This window comes from Dermacentor andersoni, chromosome 2, assembly GCF_023375885.2.
Source record: "Dermacentor andersoni chromosome 2, qqDerAnde1_hic_scaffold, whole genome shotgun sequence".
In the NCBI taxonomy this organism is placed as follows: Eukaryota; Metazoa; Arthropoda; class Arachnida; order Ixodida; family Ixodidae; genus Dermacentor; species Dermacentor andersoni.
The window spans coordinates 247,192,434-247,209,621 of NC_092815.1; the positions used below are offsets into that span (position 1 = coordinate 247,192,434).

The window sequence follows — 17,188 nt, forward strand, 5'->3', positions numbered from 1 at the left end:
CTTACCTAACACCATCTCCGAGAGGACGCCAACTATTGCCTTATGCTTTATACGGTCAAAAGCTTTTTCCACATCCAATCCCAAAAGAGCTTTCGTATGCGTTGGGCTGACCTGTATAAGTTGGTGTTTGTTCAGCAGCATAGCATCCTGAGTTGACAGCCCGGGACGAAAGCCGATCAAGTTGTATGGGAGGATGTCGTTCTGCTCAATGTATTTAGTGAGTCGATTTAGGATGACATGTTCCATAGCTTTGCCTAGACATGACGTTAAGGAAATAGGACGGAGGTTGTCCAGAGTGAGTTGTTTTCCTGGCTTTGGTATGATGATAGTATTCGCCACCCTCCATTCCTATGAGTATACCCCTTTTCTCCAACATTCATTGAAATGTTCAGTTAGATAAGAAATTGATTCATCATCCAGATTTCTTAATATCTTGTTAGTTATTCCGTCAGGTCCAGCCATTCGATTGGGACCAACATTCTTTCCTATGAGTTTTTTTTTTTCATTTCGGTGCCCCCGCTCCCCAAAAATAAACAGACGTTGTTGTTGCGTCGCAGTGAATTGGCACATGGGGAAAGTTCGAATTTGATTCTTCTTCTTTTGCGGAACGTAATGACGCTTCGGTTACCGGATACTCATATTATATTTTTGCGGTAGCAATTATATGGACACTCCATGCAGGCGCGTTCCGGCCGTCGCCCTCATGTTCCGTATAAAGTTCAAGGGCGGTAAAATTATGCAGATTCCACGCACTGTGGGAAGCGATGTAAGCGAAGCTTGACGTGCTGGATGCTTTGATTGACGATAATTAGCGGTGATGTTTACAGTTAAGCTTAATTTTTTGAATTTTTATTCTAACACGAGAGTGGTGAGTTAATGTTCAACGTACCTTGCGTGCACTACTGCTGTTTGCCAGCGCAGTACACAGAAAACACAGGGAGAGGTGTTTGCTTAAGGCGTTGTTGTGCGCCATATTTCATAATGTCTGATAGGATTGAGCTTAGTCATTGCCTCGAATGGAGCACCGCATTGTGGCAGAAGTATTAAACTTGAAATGGGCTATGGGTTTCTACGTGACAAAGCCACACTTGGATTATGAGGCAAGCCGAAGTGGCGGACTCCGGATTAATCTTGATACCGTGATCATTTTTAACGTGTGCCAAAATCAAAGTGCACGTGCGTTTTCCCTTTCACCCCTGTCGAAATGCGGCTGCGGCAATTGGGATCAAATGCACGACCTCTAGCAGTGACATAGCCGCAAAGCTAACGCGGCGAGCACAGAAGTGTTAATTTGATGGTCGACCGCTTCCGTAGTGTCTCCTGGACCCTGCGGTGCGCTTTAATTAATGTGGCTCTGCTTCTGCACGCCCTGCGTATGTTGCCCGCTTGACATATTTGGATGGCGTTTATTTTTCAGAAATAGTAGTAACGTACTCTATAGTACCTTGAAATTGAGCGTATCCTGTTTCCCCGCAACCGCTGTCGTATAGTACTTGGGTTGCCTTGCCTTCTCACGTCACCTCCCCACCCTCTCGTATACGGGAACTGTCTCTTCTCATCCCTCTCGTTCTCCTCTTTACAGTTCTATCTGCGTCCCCTCTGGCCTCGCACGTTTGTAGAAAGGGAAGCGCTGTAGTTTCTGCAATACTTCTGAGGGGAGTCGCGGATAATTACAGCTGTCAAGCTGCTAACGTGGCGACGGCCAGGGAGCTCTAGAAGACATTGTGCACATTCGACGCGGTGGGATGAAAACGAGTGTCTCCAGTCGCCTTTCTTCTCTCACTCGCGCCTGTCATCTATATACACGCTCTGAACCAACCCCCGACCCGGTGTGCGCGACAGCTGCAGCCCGCCGCAGCAGCAGCAGTGGGAAAGTCGAAGAGGCAAACAAAGCTTCGCTTTAAAATCATGACCACGCACCGCATGCTGTATGTGCGAGTGAAACTGTTGGGGGGGGGGGGGTGGCATGGGTGAGCCGACGATGGTGGCGCAAGGGAGAAAAGTGGGGAGGAAGTGCGCGGCCTTCCGTCGCGCGCGATATATTAGGGGGAGTGGATGGAGGGGGGGGGGGGGGGGGGGGCTTAGGATTCTGTGATCTGTGAATGCTTGATTGAGCAACATGTTTATTTGCTTCGTTTGACGCATTATATACAGTGACTTTTTCTTAGATACATAGATTTATTGGAGACTTATACGTATATTTTAAATATTTTGTTGCGAGGTTTTATGTATACGTGCAGTGAGCTTTGTTTCCAGTGACACTTCTTGCCCTTTATCAAGCTGTTGCTTCGCATTTGTACATTCGATTGTATCTTCGCATGTCTAATGTGTGAGGGCAAGCCAAATAAAAGTGAGCCTGCTCACCTCACGCAGTAATGGTTCGGTTGATTATGTGCAAGGCATCGCGTAGCACACAGGCATCTCTCATTTACAAAAGTGACACGCAGGTGTGAGGATAAAGGTTCTTTAATGCTCTCATACACTGGGTTGAACATGATTGCGTAACATAATGGACACTCCAAAAGTTGTACAGCGTGATGTCGTGAGGTTTACGACCGCTGAAGCTGTTTCATAAAAAGAAATCATTCGCCGTATTGCTGTCGTGTACGTTGAACATTGCATTTCATTGGCCACTACGAAGCGTTGGAGCAACGGGTTCAAACAAGGACGTGAAAGTTGCAAAGGCGATCCAAGACCGGGTAAAAAACACCGTGCAATCAGCCCCAACACAATTGCAAATTTATGAGCTCATAAGACAAGAACGGAGGATGAGCATCGATGAACTGGCAGAGCGTGTGAAGTTCGGTTCACACCATAATTCATGAACGTCTCGTTTATCCGCTCTTGTGTGCGCAATGGATGCCAAGGTTATCGAAATCACCGCCAGAAGACGGAGAGGTTCGGCGCTGTTTTGACTCATCTGATCCGGTATCAGAATGACGGTCACGACTTCTTGTCTGCAGTTGTCACCGGGGACGAATCATGGTGCCACTATTATGAACCTGAAACGCGACGGCAAAGCTTATAATGGAAACATTCGGATTCGCCACCCCCAAAGAAAGCAAAGGCTGTCATTTTCGTCGGAAATGTGTTGTCGACATTTTTTTTTTTTTGATTGTCAGGGGCCATTACTGATCGAATTCGCTAAACCTGGAGAGACTATCAATCGTTTCCGATATTGTGAAATGCCGAATCGGCCGTGTGTCACAATCACGAACAAATGACGTGAAAAATAGACGAATGGGGTCATCTTGCACCACGGCAATGCCCGTCCCCACGTCGCTGATGTGGTTAACACTAAACCTGCAAAATTCAAGTGCCAAACGCTTCAACGTCCGCCATACAGCCCATACCTGTCGCCTTGCGACTTGCACATTTTGGGGCAATTAAATAACCAGCTCAAGGGCGCCAGGTTCGTGTCGGACGATGACGTGAAAGAGTCAGTTACCCACTTTTTGAAAGAGCAACCCAAGAAGCTTTATGAGGCGGCAATCGCGCGACTCGTTAGTCAGTGGGACAAATGTCTAAATGCTCATGGAGACTGCTTTCAAATAAAGCACGCCGCTTGTCGTATATTCCCATTGGCTCACTTTCATTTCCCTTGGCCTCGTATATTTAGCAGAACGCCTGCTTTCTATAGACCTTTCTTTCATGGGCGCCACAATATTTCCACGCAGTGGCGCCATCTATGGGCAGTCGGCAGGCTGGCTTGGGCGGGCACTCCGTCTTGCATAGCAGATATACGCTTGGCGGTAGTTTCTGGCGTTTGTTTTCGCGCTCGTGCGGTCTATTTAGTATGACGCGCGTCTTCTACGTGGAAAACGGTTCTGTGAGACGTACTGAAGTGGTTTAAGTCGGCATGGCCGGACTTTCTGCTGGCGTTCAGGCGGACGGAGCACGCAGCGCGATGTGTGCGCACACATTTGAGCCTACAATCAGCCGCGGAGATCAATTGTTCTGAATGTTCCATTCACTAATGTCACCTTATAGCAGTATTCTTCTTTGGTTCTAAGATTCGGTTTAGGAGGCATGAAACATACGCGACGATCGTAACAGTGCGGGTACCTTTCGACTACGATAGGAGCTGTGCTGTTATACTTTGACAAGCGTTCAAACTGTTAGTTGGAGATTACATTGCGTTACTACTTGGTTCGGTGTATGAGGTTTCCACCCATGAATACAATAGTTTGGGTCATTAATAACAGGATCTCTTAGTGTGAATTAAGATTGTCAAGCAAAGCGACTGTTTAGGAACTGCGCGAGCGTCCTAAGCATCGATAGGTACTAGACTACCGATATCGTTGTCCTATATAGCGCATGGCCGAAGCATACTGCATCAACGTTTATAGATCTATAAACGTTGTGCGGCGTGATTATGCGAGGCCGTATTGCGGCGTTGGCCCGTTTTCTCTAAGCTTTTTCGAGAAAGAGGATAAAATTTTCTTTTTTTCGGTTGTGTTCGTTCCTTTCTCTATGACGCACTCACACGTATTACGGAAGTTTTGTCCTCAAAAATAGCCATCGCATTCTCTTTATGCTATCCCTATTATACATCATGGCTTTACAGGGCAAAAAGGCAATGCCGAAGCACGTAGCTTCTATATTTATCATGCTGGTTCACCAACCATAGTGATCGCTTCGTTGAGCAGAGCCATCGGCCTCATGCAGAAAGGCTAGCCTAGACATATAGTGATTTCAAGCCTGCTAGACACCCGCCGTGATTGCTCAGTGGCTATGGTGTCGGGTTGCTGAGCACGAGGTCGCGGGATCGAATCCCGGCCACGGCGGCCGCATTTCGATGGAGGCGAAAACACCAATGTACTTAAATTTAGGTGCACGTTAAGGAACCACAGCTGGTCAAAATTTCCGGAGTCCTCCACTACGGCGTGCCTCATAATCAGAAAGTGGTTTTGGTACGTAAAACCACATAGTTTCTTTTTTTTTAAAGCCTTCCAGACTTGAACTGCGGAATAACGATGCCGCTGCATCACAAATATTTGATAGCGCTTGCCGCTTAGATGTTTTGTAGTTGCGTTAGGTTGGCCGCACACGAGCATGCGCTCTTATGTTTTATGTGTTAGTCCCTACACCAAGCGATCAGATAGTGAGCAGATTTACCATTTCATGCTGGTAATACAGAGACATCGTTTCTCTTCGTTGAATCAAAACCGACACACGCAAAATAGTTCACTACACATACCTAAACGCTGATAATGTGCGTCACATGTTTGCGCCCCCAAAAGATATTTCCGCTTACTGTAGTTACCGAAGCACCGAAAGGCTTCCCTGAGGACCTTATATGAACGGACATTGCGTAAATAACACAAAGTACGATCTAAAACATCTCGAAGTCGTTCCGCAACACGCCACATCAATGCATTCAAGCAGCGCTGCGCCGGATCGCACAAGCCAGAGAGGAGGAAAGGCTCACCGCGCACCCTATTCTCCTCGCCCGATCATAAGGCTTATATGGCCTCTATATGGCCTCTGTATGGCCAGTGCGATTACTCACAATGCACGACCGGTGACAGCTGCTTCTTCGCAATACATTGGAGCAAAGGACAGCGTCATTGAGATTTTCCCCTGGCCGTTGTATATATATAAAAATCCAAACAAGGTTCTCGAATGACAACGTTTCACTAAAATATGCGTCCTCAACTTGTTTGTTTTATGGCGTTTACATTTTTATTTTTTATTTAACGTGCCAAAACCACTTTCTCGTTTTGAGGCACGCCGTAGTAGGGGTCTCCGGAAATTTGGACCACCTGGTGTTCTGTAACGTGCACCTAAATCTAAGTACACAGGTGTGTTTGTATTTCACCTCCATCGAAAAGCGGCGGGTACATTTTACATATCAGCGGCATGCAATGCTTTGCTGGTTTCCAAGTGATATGGTTGTAAGGTTCGTCTGATATTTTTTTTTACATATCAAATAGACATAAAAAAGCATGGAACCATTATTATAAATCAATTCGGGCACAATTTTTGGGATATGCGAGTATGTTCTTTTATGAAAAAATACAGATTTTACTTGTCTTGGTAGTGCGTAGCGTTCAAGAATTCATTTGCAGCACCTTTGGCAATCGCAGTGCAGTTATTCATGTATTTGGTCCTTCGACAAATTCTATAAGCAGGAGGCCGAGCTGTTATGAATCCCCCTCCCTCCCCCCCGAACGACATTTCTGGCTACGCCACTGCCTACGCAACTGCCTGCTGAGTATCCATGTACGGCGCCTGGAACGACAGAAAGCTGAGCAAGTAAGCAAGGGTTCACGGTATCGAAAGGCAGGCGCACTAAGCACGGACACAAGTCACGCGAGAAGGAGAACTCAACTGCCTACTATAGTCTATAGAAAGGCACCACAGGGGCGTAGGTAAAGGTAGACTGAAATTACATTCGTGTTGCCATTTGCGTTCTTGCGACAATGTTTTTCAGGCCAGCGTCTGCGTAGAAGACCACTATGGTGACAATTCTGTGACCCTAGACTAATCGTAAATGATATTGATGTCAACTGTTTAATCTAACGAGCACATTAGCACAGTATAGCCCAGTGGCGTGCATGAGAAATAGTTCAACAAGAGTCAATGGCGGAGCGTTCTCAGAGCGAATGGGGAGTTTTCGGAGATTATTTTCGCCACGTCCTTATTCGGATTGTGACAAGGAACAGGAATCACCAAAAGGGGAAAAACACGAGCTGTGAATGTTAGCGTTGCGAGCACAGTCTCTTCAGTAACTGCGCGCACATGGTAGCTTTTGCTTACGCTCGGAGTCTAGATAAATGACACCCCTGATTTACTTTCTTGTGCACATAAGTGAAACGTGGCACACATGCATATTAGTAATCCACAAGATGTATTGAGGCCAGTCTGTAAGCATGCATACCCAGCAGCCGACAAGAGCGTGTAAAGCACCCCGTTAGGCAGCACCTATTCACTGTTTTGTCAGAATTGCCACAGCTATACAGCAACGTTTCCTTTTCCCCTCTTTATTAGATGAAAGAACCGCGACCCTTTTCCAAAGCTGTAATGCATGCCAGATTATAATATGCAGACCTTCGACGAGCGTCATACCACCATAAAACGATGTACAAGTGAAACTTCTTGATGCGTATGCTGCTGTGAAAATTTTGCACTGCCTCCGTAATATTCAGCTAGTTGCGGCGATATCTGATTGACGCTGGTCACATTTATTAATAAGCTATTGAGCTATATCTTTGGATGAGAGAAAGTTGAACCTAGATAATGTTCTAGGTTTTTCTTGTATAGAATGGGAGCGCAGATTCACATTAAAACCATTGACGTCGCAATAACGGTCAGTGGCGCGAGGATTTCAGCGCCAAATTGTTGAAGATATGCTACAACATAATTCCCTTCTCTAATAAGCCGCACTTATCGTCGAATCTACGCTATATTGGGGTACCTGTTCATCCTGATCTGTATGTGTACTTTCATATTGTCAGCATTGGCAGCTGGTACACCAGTTTAGCTTCATATATTTTCCAGTGAAGCAGGGCCATTTCTCTGTCTTTTTATTGTGATAGCAATTTCTGGAGCCGCATTTTTGCCGTCGCTGTCTGCGTCACCGCGATGTTACGTATAAAGTGCAAGGGCTCTAACATCGTCGCCGCGCGTCGTATGCTGTATTTGCGAGTGAAAGCACGCGAGGAAAGCCGACGATCGCGGCTCAATCTGGCGCGTGCGAAGCGGAGAGAAAACGCGTTCTCATCCGTGGCGCGAAAGGCCGTGCAGGATCGAAGGGAAGAAGGCAGGGGCGGCGGCGTTGTGCTCGCGCAGCAACTGCGCATTTCGCGACCGGGAGCTAGGGGAACTGCAGACCGCGGCTCAATCTCGCGCGCCGCGTATGAAGGGAAGACAGCGAGGCAGGGAAGGGGGCAGATGAGGCTTCGACTCCACCCAGCAGTGGCGTAGCCAGAAATTTCGTTCGGGGGGAGGGGGGGGGGGGGAGAAGGGGCTCACGACTGCTCGGCCTACTCTTTCTAGAATTTGTCGAGGAATCAAATACATGAATAACTGCACCGCCATTGCCAAAGGTGCTGCAAACGAATTCATGAATGCTACGCACTGTCAAGACAGGTACAATATGTATTTTTTCGCCAAAGAATACGCATTCGTATATTCCAAAAATTGTGCCCAAAATTACTCATATCAATGGTTCTATATTTTTTCTCTATTTAATAAGTAAAGAAAATATCACACGAACTTTACAAACCAATTAGAAACCAGCAAAACAGTTTCATGCCCCTGATATGAAAAATGTAAAGGCCATGAAATGAACAAGTTGAGAACACATTCTAATGAAACTTTGTTATTCAAGAACCTTGTTCACATTTTTGTACATATGCAACGGCCAGGGAAATATCTCAATGACGCTGTCGTTTGTTCCAACGTACTGCGCAGAAGCAGCTGTCACATGTCGCGGATAGTGAGTAGTAGTACCAAAATCATAGTCGCAACAGAGAGCACATATAAAAAGCAGGAATTATGCAAAATATACGAGGTCGAGTCAAATGAAAGTGAGCCAATGCGAATATATGACAAACGGGGTACCTTATTTAAAAGTTGTCTACGTGAGCATTTTACACGAGTGGCGTGATTCCCGTCTCATAAAGCTTCTCGGTTTGCTGCTTCAAAAAGTCAGTAACTGACCCTTTCACGTCATCGTCCGACATGAATCTGATTCCTTTGAGCTGTTTATTTAGTTCCACCAAAATGTGGAAGTCGCAGGTCGACAGGTCGGGGTTGTATGGCGGATGTTGCTGCGTTTCCCACTTGAAGTTTGCCAGTTTTGTGTTAACCACATCAGCGACGTGGGGACGGGCATCGTCGTGGAGCTAGATGACCCCATTCGCATATGTTCAGCATCGTTTGTTGTAGATTGCGATCCGGCGTTTCGCAAAATCAGAAATGATCGATAGTCTCTCCAGGTTCAGCAAATTCAATCAGTAATGGCTCCTGACGGTCTAAAAAAAAAAAGTCAGCACCTTTCAGGCAGAAATGACGGCCTTTGCTTTTTTTGGGGGTGGTGAATTCCAATGTTTCCACTCTAAGTTTTGCCGTTGTGTTTCAGGCTCGTAGTAGTGGCACCATGATTCGTCCCCGGTCGCAATTCCAGACAAGAAGTCGTCACCGTGATTGTGATACCGGATCAGATGAGTCCAGGCAGCGCCGAACCTCTCCGTCTTCTGGCGGTGATTTCGAAAACACAAGAGCCGATAAACGAGACGTTCATGAATTATGGCGTGAACCGAACTTCACACACTCTGCCAGTTCATCGATGCTTATCCTTCGTTCTTGTCTTATTGACACGTGTACTTATCTTTATCGGGCGACCACGTTTCGCCGCCGAACAAATGTTATCGCACAGCGCGGGACGTGCCTGCATGTATCCGAAGTTTCTGGAAAGTTATCGATGCTTCTATCCGCTGTCTGTTGTCGCCGAACCTTGTATTATCTGATTTCATCGCGTGACGCGAATGGTGTAGAACTTTGTGGAAGGCACGCCTGTCCGAACGATTAGACTGGAACATTCGATGACTGCTGTATAAAAGCCGACGCGCTTGACTCGCTGATCAGATTTTCGACGATCGCCGACTGTGTTCGCCGCTATCGTTGCGCTTTAAGTGTAGCCTGTTTTGTGGGCACAGGTTCGCCCAATAAAAGCTAGTTTTGTCTGTCACAGTACTGCTACTGTGTTCTTTAACGTCACTACTACGTGACATTATGAGCTCATCAACATTGCAATTGTGTTGGGGGTGATTGTACGGTGCCTTTGACCCGGCCTTGGATCGTCTTTGCAACTTTCAGGTCCTTGTTTGAACTCTTTGCTCCAACGCTTCATAGTGGCCAATGAAATGCAATGTTCAACGCACACGACAGCAATACGGTGAATGATTTCTTTTTAGGAAACAGCTTCAGATGTGAAAAACCTCACGACATCACGCTGTACAACTTTTGGAGTGTCCATTATGTTACGCAATCATGTTCAACCCAGTGTATGAGAGCATTAAAGAACCTTTATCCTCACACCTGCGTGTAACTTTTGTAAATGAGAGATGCCTGTGTGCTACGCGATGCCTCGCGCATAATGAACCGCACCATAACTGCACGAGGTGGGTAGGCTCACTTTCATTCGACTCACCCTCACAAATTAGAAATGCGAAGATACAATGGAATATACAAATGCGAAGATACAGCTAGATAAATGGCAAAAAAGTGTCACTGGAAACAAAGTTCACTCCACGTATACATAAAACCTCGCAACAAGATATTTAAAATATACGTTTAAGTCTCCGATAAGTCTACGTATCTAAGAAAAAGGACTGTATATAATGTGTCAAACGAGGGAAATAAACATGTTGCGCAAGCAATCATTCACAGATCACAGAATCCTAAGCCGCTTCAACCCCCTCCATCCACTCCCCCTAATATATCGCGCGCGACGGAAGGCCGCGAACTTCCTCCCCATTTTTTCGCCCTTGCGCACACAAGACTGAGCCACCATCGTCGGCTCAAGATCAATCCGGAGACCGCCACTACGGCTTGCCTCATAATCCAAGTGTAGCTTTGTCACGTAGAAACCCATAGCCCATTTCAAGTTTAATACTTCTGCCACAAAGCGGTGCGCCATGCGAGGCAATGACTAAGCTCAACCCTATATGAGATTACGAAATATGGCGCACAACAACGCCTTAAGCGAACACCTCTCCCTGTGTTTTCTGTGTACTGCGCAGACAAACAGCAGTAGTGCACGCATGGTACGTTTAACATTAACTCACCACTCTCGTGTTAGAGTAAAAGTTGAAGAAATGAAGCTTAACTGTAAACATCACCGCTAATTATCGTCAATCAAAGCATCCAGCACGTCAAGCTTCGCTTACATCGCTTCCCACAGTGCGTGGAATCTGCATAATTTTACCGCCCTTGAACTTTATACGGAACATGAGGGCGACGGCCGGAACGCGCCTGCATGGAGTGTCCATATAATTGCTACCGCAATAATATAATAAGAGCACTCGGCAACAAAACCGTGCCGTGGCTCATTACGTCCCGCAAATGAAGAAGTAACAAAATTGAACTTTTACAATGAGACAACTCGCTGCGACGCCAGAATGTCTCCTTTTCTTTTGTGGGGCGGGGGCATCGAAATGAAAAACACTCAAAGGAAAGCATGTTGGCTGTGTTAGATATGGAGCTGTTTCCTGCGCCTACTTCGAGTTCCTCCGGACCACATCGAATCGCAGCACATTCCAGAGGATCGCTCGAGCCAACAAGTTCACGCGCCAACAAGTTCGTACGCCGCCGGTAGCTATTCTCTGCTTGAGTTTTCCAGAAAACGAAGGGATCGCCCGGCATTGTTGCAAGGAAAGTGGGTCCCGAAACAAGACGGCTACGATGTACCGGGAAGGCCTGGCAGCGTCGCCCCCACCTGGCTTTTGTGACGGCGAGTCGCTAGTCAGCAAGGCAAGGGGGATCAAGCGATCAAGCAAGGGGGACCACGGCGACTCTCTTCGCCGGTGTGACACCACTGCCCGGGCGCCTTCCATTGGCCGAAGGTGGCGTCATCGGAGCGGGCCCTCCCATTGGCCGAACATGACGCGACTTCCAGTCCTCGAAGGGTTTAAAAAGAAGCATTCCAGAGAGACCAGAGCATTCCCTGATTCACCTCTCTCGAACTTCTTGCCGCGGGCCGCAGCGTCCCCGTTGCTGCCGGCCCATAATGACTGTACGACTGTTACTTGACTCTCACCTCTCTGTATATAATGTAAAATAAACCTCCCAAGTTTTGTTTTCATCCCGAAGTCCGTCCCTTCAACCCCTACAGCCGCAATCGAATGCCTACTTTAGGCACTTATGAGGAAGCTTGAGCGCGGGCTAAACTTCGACGCAGCCTATTCAAATACAAGTAAAACGCAAAGAACGCTTTTCTGAGATAACCGTTGGACCGATTTGAATGAAATTTGCTGCATTTGAGAGAGACCGTTCAATTATAGTGTCTATTGGAAGGAGAGCTTCGAGTTAGCGCCTGAATTTCATTGAAAGACTTTTAAAAAATTCTAAAATTCGGAAGAAATAGAAGCACGAAGTTTACAAATTATTAGTTCTCCGTCAAGAAGAGATATCGTGGTTCTTTAAACGGTATCCATTAGATCATTCAAAGCAGTCACATTCTATATGTCAATTTATAGGTTACATAAATTTGTTACATTGTGTACAAGGGTCCTGCAATAGGTGTATTTAGACATTGCTATTTTTTTCAGATTCATGTGTAACATATCAATTTTGTTCGTGATTTACAGAATTGTGACGCAATTCTTCATTGCTCTTAAAGAGCTGTAAACTTGATAGTTTCGTTTACTGAAAAGTTGCGATTTTTGCCAATTTTTAGTGAAAGATTGGCGACCTAAATAAGAAATTAGAAACCAACAGTCACTAGATCTTATGTTTTCATTTTCAATGCAATAAACCTCATCAAGTTTGGTGCAGTGGTTGCCCAGAAAAACGAATTCTCCTTTTACATGTATTTAGACAGGAGCACCCGAGCTAAAGCTTCCTCTTAATGTGGCTACTGAAGAAATATCGAAGAAAACCTGAGACGCTTGGGCCACTGATAACCATATGCATACTGCTCGGTATCCTACACCGGCGAGTGAAGAATTCTCGGAGAGGTGGCGCTCAAGCGAACGCGTTGCAATCCGTCGAATCCCCCCAGTGATGGCGGCGAGCCACCGTTGTTTCTTTTTCTTGCCTGCTAGCTAGAAAGCGTCCAAACTCTGCCAGGGGAAAGTCAACTCGGCCAGAGAAATACGAGCGCGCACCCCAGTGCGCCGCGCGGTGGTCGGAGCATCACAAGCAAAAAACATGCGAGAAAAATGAAAGGTGGCTCTGGCAGGCCGCAGATACCGAGAACAAGAAAATTTCAGAAGCTCAATGTGTCCTCGCGAATAAAAGTCAAAGTAAGAAAATGAATAAGAACGTAGTTAGCGTTGCTGGCTTTAGCATCTTGACATGGATGCTTTGGCGCAGGTGAAAAAAAATGTTTATGTTCTTTTCTGTGACATGACGGCACAATTGAACCACCACAACGCTTCGTCTCATCGGACCTCGCTACGTGCTTTGTCAACTTGTCTGACAGCGTGCTGATTTAGCTTGTCTCGTTGTGTAGTGCGATGTACGACTTTAGAAAAGTCAATGCAGCTTTGGCGTCAGATGTTTATAAGAACATTAAACCCACAAAGTTCCAGAATTACAAATCTGACGCCGACTTTGATAATGGCAAGGCACCTTTCGCATCAAGTTTTTGAGTCCCTTATACCCATAAAGTTTCGAAATTGAAATTCATGCGCCCCGTCTATTCCGCGGACTCCGCAAGATGCCGCGACGAGGTCGCTCGCCATCAAAACGCCCTTCAAACACTTGAAACTTTGTGCTCGGACGGGGCTCCTTGCGTTATGCGACTCCCGGTGCATGGGCGTTGCCGCGAAATCCAGCCCGACTTCGCAATGTTCGTGCCGAATTTTCTTTTCGAGCGCGAAAAAAAAATATATTCTAGAGAAAATCCAGAATGATTTCCGGTGCCAGGGGTTATTTGGATCGGCGGTGCATGGAAGCATGAAAAAATTTCGGGGACGGGGTGGCTGAAGCCCCATAAGTACCCCACCTGGCTATGCCAGTGCCCCACCTGGCTACTTCGCACGGCCGCGTGCGGTCTGCACGCGCCGTATCTTAAGAGATCTGCAGGAGGCTCATACCTTTGTGCGCGCTGTGTTCTCGCCGCTGTTGTGTGGAAGCGATAGACTGCAGGAACGTCACTTCGCTCGCGGCTGCTGCCGCGCTTGCTCACACCAGCGTTTTGACAGCGAGTGTTTGCGCTCATCGAGTGCGACGTGTTAATGTTTGCTTTTGCGCGCTCATACAATGCCTGTTATTTCACTTAGTAAGCGAATGCTTGCGACTTGACATGACCGATGAAGCTACTGTCCTTACTTCGTATAGCTGTCTACTACTTTTCTATCGCAATCGACGCTTCGCCTTTTGCACGAAACTGCGAATTTTTAAATTCGGAATATACTTCACTTTGGCCGACCATTCCTTTAGCATCCTATATGAAGGGACTGAATGCGCACGTGAGGGCGCGTCGATATTTTTTGCGCCTGCTATTTATAGTAAAGTGCACCTATTTATCATAAGTTTTTCTGGATGTTACTATAATATAACAATAAGCCACGGTTCCTGTTCTATATCGGTGTGACGTTCTTGTAATCAAAATGGCGCAAATACTGAGATAATGAGATTGCGCAATCCATAGGCATATTTAATCGACCTATGTATTGGACGTGCAATTCTCAGTGTGCTCTGTGTCGGCATGCGTTACTTAGTAGCGATAGCATAATCAACTGTGACCACCGTGGCTAGAATAAGTAGCGTGGTTTATATTTGCATTATATATATTTTAAAGCGAGCGATCGGACTCTCTCATCTGTTCATTGCCAAAAACGAGATTATCCTTAGTAATCTGTGCCATCTCCAGCAATTCAAGAACATAAAGAGTGCAAGTGTAAATTACATGGTTATCTATCAATATATATGACTAATTCCATGTTAATATTGCACCGTTAGTGGACCATAGGACAGTACGATTGCAAAATTTGTAAACGAGTACATTTTCTTGTGTTGTTTATTTGTCTGCAATACTGAGTGTTCTCGTTTAAATGCAGGTTGCGGAAACATATATTGCGTTCCTCCTACTGTAGGTATATTTTTTTACTTTGACGGGAAAGAGCTTTAATCGAAGATTGTTTTAGCCTTGAAAGGAAATGACTCACAAAAGGTTTTTTTCCCGGCCAGGAGGCAGCGTATCAGATCTGGGGAGCATCGATGGCATTGACTTGTGGCCGTCTCTCTTGTCGGCGAAAAGCAACAAGTTCGTGGAGTGGCCACGTCAAGAATTTCTCGTCAACGTTGACCAAACATCTGGCCTAGCAGCCTATCGCGACGGCGACTTCAAGCTCGTCGTGGTCAGCAATCCCGCGTCCAACACCTCGCGATATCCTTTCGATGACCCCGGTCTACAGCGACACTTGCCCACACCCGGAGAGGCGCCTCCTCTCTGTAGGAGCTCAGACGCTGCGCGAGTCTATCTCGACTCCCGCATGAAGTCATCGCTGACCTGGCGAACCCTGGGAAAATTACGTAGTCTTGGCGACGGCTTCGCTGCGCCTTGGGGATGGCGAGAGCGAGCCGCGGTGAAATGCAGCTACAGAAGCGTGGCTCCAACGTACGTCGGGCTTCAGAATGGAGACTATCTGTTCGACCTGTCGCAGGACCCCTGCGAGTTTCATAACCTGGCATTGCGGATGCCCTCGGTAAGACAACGGTGCTGGTAGCGGGTTTAACAGGTAGTCAGCCTGGCTTTTCCATGCAGGATCGATGTCTGCGTAAATAGTGTATTGAGAAACCAGCACACCCTCGCCGTCAAATTACGCACCTTATTAAGCGGCGCCGCTCCAACTGCTATTGACTGTTTTTGAAATGGAAAGAACATCACCTTCTTCTTTTCGAGAAAAGAAATTTCTTTCAGATTGGTTAGTTTGCTAGCAAGAAACACGCATTGGAATGAGGGATGACAGTAGGCATCGAACCACTGATACTTAAAACGAAAAATAGATGCATAAGAAATACAGATAACCAGTCCTTTGGCATTCGTTGCCACCGTGTACAAATTGATACTCTTATGATGTCCCTCAATTTATTTGTCAATCCGTCCACACCCACACACCTATCTACAGTGATCACACAACGGGAGCCTGTTTCTACAAAATATAGTTTCTTTCTGCATTCGGGTGGTGCTACGTTTTGCTGGTTTATTCCTTGCTGCTGCGGCTCATAGACAGTTTCGGTACCTTTGATGTGAAAAAAACTAGCAGTTATAATTTAACCTTTCTTACATTATGCAAAACATTCTTGTTCATAACTAAGTCACAGTAGCCATCCTCCCCCGTAAACTCCACAATATCATGACCTCGAACCGTACATGAATCTAAAACCGTACTCGATATGGAGTTCAGGGCACAACTCAAACCTAGACAAATAATTTGGGAATGCGCCTGAACCAGAACCGATATTGAACCGGAAAATACAACGGCTTACAGTTCATAACAAAACTGGTAAAACATTTTTGGCAGCGGACGTACTCAAGAAACTCGCTGGAATAAACAAAACCGTTTTCAATATAACTGTAGGCCCGCCGTCTTGTAGTCCGTTAATACTTGCAATATTGTTGATAGGCTAGTCGGAACAGATACCGCCTATTTGCCAGACACTGTGTGGACGTAGCTGGGCAATACGGCAGAAACGTGTTACCAGTGCCTCTGATGCACCAGCTTGGGGATTCAACTTCGTGGTTCGGTCTTTCAGCTCAGGCAACTCGAACACCAGCACAAATGAGAAAGGAAGCTCGGTAACTAGGGGAGTCTTACGGAATGTGCGTGAGCGCTAGATAAGCAGGCATAGTGGCAAGTCAACCGGAGGATCCGGTTGTACAAACTGGTATTACGCAGTCCATGCAAACGTATTTCTACCATTTCGAGCATATGAAACAAATCGTCTCAACGGGATGTTAACGCAAGTTAGCCGCTAAAACGACGGATATGCGTTGCTGTGCGGGTTTGTCGTCTGAGGAAACAATTGTAGACACTCCCACTGGATTGCAGGTCCTTTCCAAACTCAAGGACAAGCTCCAAGTATACCGAGGAATTGCACGTCCACCGAAGTACCACGTCATAAATGAGAGGGGTCTGCCCGAAGTCAACGACTGCATCTGGGCAAGCTGGCAGGACCAGCAGCAGACTTCCTTCCAGGACTGCCCGTGTCTGTGAAATCAGCAACTTCGGGAGTTATGGCAATAAATACGACCGTCGCACTTTCGACGTTGCGTTCCAATTTGCGTAATCATGTTACATGTGTGGCCAGTAGGTATATTTATTTAGTCCGGAGGGCCGAACAGTGGTGCGTAACAATGACTGCGTGGTATTCAACACTATCGGGTTTACGTCCACTATCGGAAAAAGAATCGCTATGCATATGCTTCGCAAGTGAGCTAAGGATGTTGCAGCGGCATGTTCCGTTATGCTACATTAGTCAGACTTTTTAGCGAAGTCAATAGATTGTG

General features: G+C 46.4%; 1 protein-coding gene across 1 annotated transcript in view; it reads left to right on the forward strand.

Annotated features, from left to right (window-relative positions):
* The window catches only part of LOC126539705 (arylsulfatase B-like), a 48,546-nt gene extending 31,651 nt beyond the window's left edge, over nucleotides 1–16,895 (forward strand). Inside the window, exons 4-5 of the mRNA XM_072286235.1 lie at nucleotides 14,866–15,383; nucleotides 16,731–16,895. Coding sequence (XP_072142336.1) covers nucleotides 14,866–15,383; nucleotides 16,731–16,895 — 683 coding nt within the window. The remainder of the gene's footprint in view (nucleotides 1–14,865; nucleotides 15,384–16,730) is intronic.
* Nucleotides 16,896–17,188: the final 293 nt, after the last annotated feature.